Source organism: Zootoca vivipara, chromosome 9 (assembly GCF_963506605.1).
Source record: "Zootoca vivipara chromosome 9, rZooViv1.1, whole genome shotgun sequence".
NCBI lineage: Eukaryota > Metazoa > Chordata > Lepidosauria > Squamata > Lacertidae > Zootoca > Zootoca vivipara.
In genome coordinates, this window is record NC_083284.1 from 20,840,763 (window position 1) to 20,847,180 (window position 6,418).

The following is a 6,418-nucleotide window of genomic DNA, read 5'->3' on the forward strand; positions in this document are numbered from 1 at the left end:
CAGTATTATATACAGTACTTGTGTATTAGACCAGAGCTGTGGCTTTATGACAAGCTGAATTAGATCTCCCCTTCCTGAAAATGTGAGATGTTAAGAGGACCACATCTAGTTTTTTAGGATGTGCAACAGGGATTGGGAAACCGTGGCCCTCCAGATGTTGGACTCCCAACTCACACTACATGGATTTATTGCTGTTTTTAAATTGTAACTCACCCTGGTGCCTCATGGTGGTGTAAGAAATCGGTAATATTCACCAACCCATCCTGCACCTGCTTTTCAGCGCCATGCAGGCTTAAGGCAACTGTCACTCAAGTGCACTCTGAAATATTTTCTGTGCTTTAGTAGGCACAAAAACTCATGTAGCTAAACTTGCACAATCCACTCCAGGAGGCCAAGCTTCACAGAAGTACAAAACAAACCTCTTAGAAAGACCCCAAGAAGTCCAAATCAGTCCAGTGGAAATGTTGGGGGACAGAATGTAATGGTGATGCTAGGATAGGAAGCTACCTTCCAGCAGGACCAGTGGTCAGGGATGATGGGAACTGTAGTCCAAAAACTAATGGAGACCCAACTTTGGGAAACCCTGAAGAGTAAGGAGGAAGCACAGCATGGAAACTGCTGGTTTCTAATTAGGCGTGTAATTAGAAAATGTCAGGGTTTTTTAAAAATCACTTTAAACAGCCCCATCTCTGGAATAAAAAAATGTAAACATAAATGTAAAATACATCTAGTACAGTAGTTGGCTCTTTGGAGATAGTAGATTAAGCATAAGAATCTGCTTGAAGGGTAGCAGGTTGTTCTGCCTACATCTGCCTACCCCTTTTATAGAGACCAATTATTCATTCCCACTTTGAGACCAAATGGAATCAACCATTGTTCCCCCTTTGAGCATATGCTGTACATGAACACTTCCCTGTGTTAATTGGCCAACTGCAAATAAATACAGATTACCGTACCAAGTACCTACATGATTAGCAATTACTACGGTATTGCTGCACCAATGCTGTCCGCTTCTTGCACCTATTTACCTTAGCTTTCCTTTGGTTATATCATTGGTCTGTGTTAGGAACTAGTCTATGCACATTACAGTACAGTAACTGCAATTCCATTTCTTAAAGACATGAATAAAATGATAAAAATGTAATAATGTAACATTTATTGAACTCATTGACCAGAATGGAATAAGGTCTGTTTCTGCTTGTCAGAATGGTTGTTATTTAACTACAAGAGATTGACAGCAGCAACAGCATTTTAATACCTCAAGTTGTGTTTAATTATTTCATAGAAATGCTTGTGCCAATCCTTTGTAGTTAAATTTTAACTGAGTAAAGCAACTTCAAGCATAAAAAATGAGCAACAATGTCAAGAATTTCATTAAAATCCAACATATCTAAAACAGTCAAGAACCACGACAACAGCTTCTCTGAAGCCATGTAACACTTAAATAAGGTTAAGACTTCAAATATAGAATTTTGGTTTGTTAGAAAGCTTGATGGGCTCCAGCTTCAAGGTTACAGAAAGGCAAAAAGTGTTTCACAGATGCAGTCCACTGGAAATCCACCAACACTGGACAACTGAGCATTTAAGAGTCCCAAGTTAATAAGGAATCCCATGTTCCTCCTTTACACTGTTTTCTGCTGTCCTTTCTTTCCAATGAGAGACTTATGGATATGTGGAATTACACCTGTGGGAAGGAAATAAAGAGATTGATTCAAATGATGAGATCACCAACACGATTAGATTAAGTGCTAAAACAAAGCCACATTACTAACTGTGGTGATGGCAGACTAAGTTAAGTTGTCACTTACCTCCACCAGCAATTGTTGCTTTGATTAGGGAATCCAGTTCTTCATCACCCCTTATTGCAAGTTGTAAGTGACGGGGAGTGATTCGTTTCACCTTCAAGTCTTTGGATGCATTTCCTGCTAATTCAAGTACCTGAAACAGTTGTTACTCTGTTAAGTACAGCTTAAAAGTGGGACACAAGAAAATAGTTATTATATTCTCAGTCTAACAGCAGTTCAGGGTGCAAGTCAGCCATGGCTTCCTCCAATTTAGCCCATCTCTTTACAAACACCCCTCCCATTTTCCAAATAACATTTAACATTTCATGATTCCTAGAGAACAGGCTTCTCATTTCAAACATGTCCAGTATACTACTAATCTCGGGGATTACAGTAAGGGCTAAGAGTATTGGGGGAGTGTCGAAGTGTCCTTATGGTAACTGTTGGGCTTCAGTTACCATATTTATTTTTAGTGTGGGCCACACTAGCTGGGGCTGATAGGAATTAGAACTCAAAAACCTTTGGAGGACACCATGGTCTAAACAAGTGGTTTTTGGTTAGTCATGTTCCTTAAGAGGAAATTATGAAGAAAATCAGGAAGCTTCCTTATACGAAGGAAACTACTGTTCTACCTAGCATAGTGTTGCCTACACCACTCTTTGCCAACCTGGTGTACTCCAGATGTTTTGAAGTGCAACTCCCATCAGACACCTGTGCTGGATGGGCTTGATATTTGTAGTCCAAAGTATTTGGAGAACACTAGGCTGGTGCAGACTCAACACCAATGCCTCTGTGTTTAAGAAGCCTTCCTAATCCTAGCTGGCAATTGAACCCTTCTACATGCAATGCATGCGCTAGTACCATTACACAACAATCCCAGTTGAGGAAATTTCAGACAAACAAATCATGTTTCCTTAAGCTTAATAGTTTGGGATTTTTCATACATTGTGGACTGCCCCAATCTTTGTTGAAAAAGCAGAATTAAAATACATTAAATAATAGCAGCATGTTTTCTGAAAGCATACAGCCTCAGTGGGCTCTTAATAATCAGGATTAGTAACTTACAGGATTTTACTACCTTTCACTTTACAATATGGGGCATTTTATTGGGACAAGACAAAAAGTCAAGCTATATTCTATTGTGCATATGCAATGCAGAATGCTTTCTCTCCTTTCCAGATTCTTACCTCAGCTGTGAGGTACTCCAAGATAGCAGCACTATACACAGCAGCTGTAGCTCCCACACGTCCATGACTGGTAGTCCTTGATTTTAGATGCCGGTGAATACGACCCACCGGAAACTGCGCACACAGAAAAGTAATCAAGGCCCAAATAAATACCAGTAGTTTCATACCCAATCTTAAAAACCTCAAAATTAGTCTTTAACAGATGACGCCAATACAGATTTCCATATTTTCATGGGTATACGTATCTAGAAGCCAGCCTATCTGTAAGTGTGCAGTAGGGAAGTGAAGCACAGGCACTCCCTCCATTGTAGAATGTGTCAAAACATAATAGATAGCCATGTTCAAGTATATAAAAGGATGTCATATAGAGGAGGGAGAAAGGTTGTTTTCTGCTGTTCCAGAGAAGTGGACACGGAGCAATAGATTCAAACTACAAGAAAGAAGATTCCACTTGAACATTAGGAAGAACTTCCTGACAGTAAGAGCTGTTCGGCAGTGGAATTTGCTACCAAGGAGTGTGGTGGAGTCTCCTTCTTTGGAGGTCTTTAAGCAGAGGCTTAAGCATTGTCAAGAATGCTTTGATGGTGTTTCCTGCTTGGCAGGGGGTTGGACTGGATGGCCTTGTGGTCTCTTCCAACTCTATGATTCTATAATTCTATAATAACCCCCCCACAGGAGGTCATCGACTTTAAATCTTCTTTCTGCACATGCATACCTGTAAGCCAGCCCTTTGCGAACGGGACACAGTTTTGGTCTTAGTCTTGCCGGAGTCTTTCCCAGCTTTGCCGCCAGCCTAGTGCACAAAAGAAAGTGTGGAAGAATCAATACCATCCCTAGAACCACGTGCTTTATTTTCCCGGCTGTTTAAGAGAGAAATGGGGGGCGGGGAACTGGTAGCAGCCCGCGCATGCGCACATTTGGGCACGTTTCACTAGCAGCCCGCTCCCTCCCCCAGCGGCGCCTACTTCAGCCGCCGATTCGACGCGCATGCGCCAGTCGCCGCAACGAGCCGGCTGCGCAGCGCATGCGCCTCAGCAGCGACCTTATACCCGTCCGCTACGTCTGTGACCGCGCCCCTTTTCCTCCTTATCTATTTCCCTTCACAGCTCTCCCTCAACTGGCGCGTATGCTAAAGAGAACCGTTGGTAGCGCGAGAGACGTACGTTCACCTAAGCGGGTCACGGGTCCCCAACGTTCGCCTCGCGGCGGCAACAATCCTCCCCCGGCTCAGGCGCGCGCTCGTGCCTGCTGCGAACAAGCCCGCCTCCCTCTCAGCCACCCTTTTCCCTTCCTCCGCGGCTCTACTCACCATCTTGAAGGAGGCTTGCTTTTCGTCCTGGAAGGCGCTTCACAGACGTTGAATGGACACCTTTCCCCTCCCAATTCTTTAGCGGCGGCTTCCGATTCAAAACTGCGTCTACTCCCGCCTTCCACGATCCCTTTATACCCGACTCCAACGTCCCTGCATCCGGGAACCCGGATCGCGACGCCGGCCAATCGCGGCGAAGGGGCGGGCGCCTCTGCGCCCCGGGAGGACCAATGGGAAAGCGGGGCGGGAACCAGGCCGCTTGTTCGGAGCACCTCGTGTCGAGCCGCCCATTCGAACTCCGCCCGCATTTAAAGCGGCTCGCCTGTTGAAACGCTGTTGGTTGTCTTAGGCGGGAGGAGGTTGCCGAGGCCCGCGGGACAAGCGGTCTCGCCTTCGCCCAGGGCTTGGGCTCCTTCCTTTAGCCCCACCCCACAGGAACAGGGTGGGATCTAGTCGAAGGAGGTTTATCGTTGGCGATTTTAAAGCTACCCTTCATCCTAACGACACCCTTTGTGTTTTTAAAAGCGCCCAGGGATCTTCGGCCGAAGGGCGGTATAGAAATTTAATAAACAAACGGGAAAGATGCAATTTGAGCTTTTCAGGCGAGTGGCACAAAACCTGAATTTCATGGACAGATTGGTTAGAAACCATAACTAGCATTCTAAAAAAAATGTTAGAGCTTTTAATGAAGGTTGGTACATTTTTAATTCTTTTAATTTTTAATAATAGCAACAATAACAACAAAGTAGGCCCAACAGAATCCCCAGCAACAACAAAGTAGGCCCAGCAGAAACGCATGCACACACTGAGATTCTCTTTCCCTGGGAAATTTTCTGTGCAATGCCACAGTTTTTAGATGAAGAAAATTAAGGGAGTAGGTGTTCCATAGTGGGATCAGCGCCTTTTGCAACTTGTATGTTGAAATCTGCATTTTAGGTTGCTATCAGAACTGCAAACCTGACCTTTCTTTATAGGATCATGATGAAACGTTGGAAGCTTCCTTATACTGAGTCTGCTCGTTGCTTCCCTCTTCCTCAGTGCTGTCCACACCTAAGATAGCCAAGCGCTGGATTGCAGCTCCCATCAGCTTCAGCCAGCAGGGCTAATGGTCAAGAATGATGATCCACAATATCTGGAGGATACCGCGTTAGCTGTCCCTGGTAGGCATTGGCTAGTGGTGGTATTCCCGGCCCACCTGTGGATGCCAGAGATTGAATCTGGGATCTTCAGCATGCAGATCAGATGCTCTATCACTGAGCCATGGACAGTCAACCAGGAAGACATGGAGGGCCTTGAGTTGCCCTCCTGTGTACATCACCGTGGGTTCTCCAGTAAAGGCTGAACTGAATTTTTTTCCAGTGCACTAAAATGAATTTGCATCTAATTTGTCATGACGTTCAGGTCAAATCAGGTGGGATTTATAAAATTATGCATTGCGTGGATGAAGTGGATAGAAAAACTTGAGTGCATTTGTGAAGTGAACACAGTAATCAGTGAGCCATTCATGGTTTTCTTCCAGTGTCTTTCCAGTACTGTTGGTGAAACCTGCAGCACTTAAAACATAAGGAGTCACAAAATGGGGGTGGTGGCCCTTGTGCAATCCAATTGTGTGACACAGTCCAGTAATTAGAAAATTGGCATTTTTCTGTTGGCATCTGCACGAACAGCCCATGCCAAATATCCACCCTGAGAGTACTTACTTAGAGCAACTTTCAGTTTATACAGAAAATGAGAGCTCGTGAATCTACCTTGTCTTCTCTCTTCCTCCTACAAAGGCATTAGCTCACAGCTACAAGCTTTAATACCCAACTTTCAAGGTCACAATTACAAATGAAGATTGTGACATGCTTCCAGCCCTGATGCTTTTCTATGTTCATTTATGTGCAAGCCCCTTTAAAACTGGCACCTACTTTTGAGTAAACACATTGAGTTGGACAACAGACATATTTTCTATACCCTTTGTGAATCACACACCAGTTTCTCTGGAGAAGAAGGAGAGAGGAGTGGATGCTAGCCATATATATTACCTCCAGTGTTGGCAGCAGTATGTCTCTAAATACCTATTGCTGAGAAACAAGTAGGGAGAGAGGACTAATGTTCAGCTTCTGCCTGCGGGCTTATTTATTTATTTATTTAGA

At 44.2% G+C, this 6,418-nt stretch overlaps 1 protein-coding gene across 1 annotated transcript; it reads right to left on the reverse strand.

The window, feature by feature from the left end:
- Positions 1–17: 17 nt before the first annotated feature.
- LOC118084450 (histone H2A.Z) lies at positions 18–4,453 on the reverse strand. The gene is made up of 5 exons (XM_035113979.2): positions 4,281–4,453; positions 3,687–3,764; positions 2,972–3,085; positions 1,809–1,938; positions 18–1,684 (listed from the first exon to the last, which is right to left on the reverse strand). Exons 1-5 carry the CDS (start codon positions 4,281–4,283, stop codon positions 1,623–1,625), a joined length of 387 nt encoding a protein of 128 aa, XP_034969870.1. The 5' UTR covers positions 4,284–4,453; the 3' UTR covers positions 18–1,622.
- Between the last annotated feature and the right edge of the window lie 1,965 nt (positions 4,454–6,418).

Excerpts from the sequence above, each read along its gene's own strand:
- LOC118084450 (XM_035113979.2), bottom strand. Across the intron at positions 1,939-2,971 it reads TGGAGTACCTCACAGCTGAG|GTACTTGAATTAGCAGGAAA; the intron begins GTAAGAATCTGG and ends CAACTGTTTCAG. Across the intron at positions 1,685-1,808 it reads AGCAACAATTGCTGGTGGAG|GTGTAATTCCACATATCCAT; the intron begins GTAAGTGACAAC and ends TCCTTCCCACAG.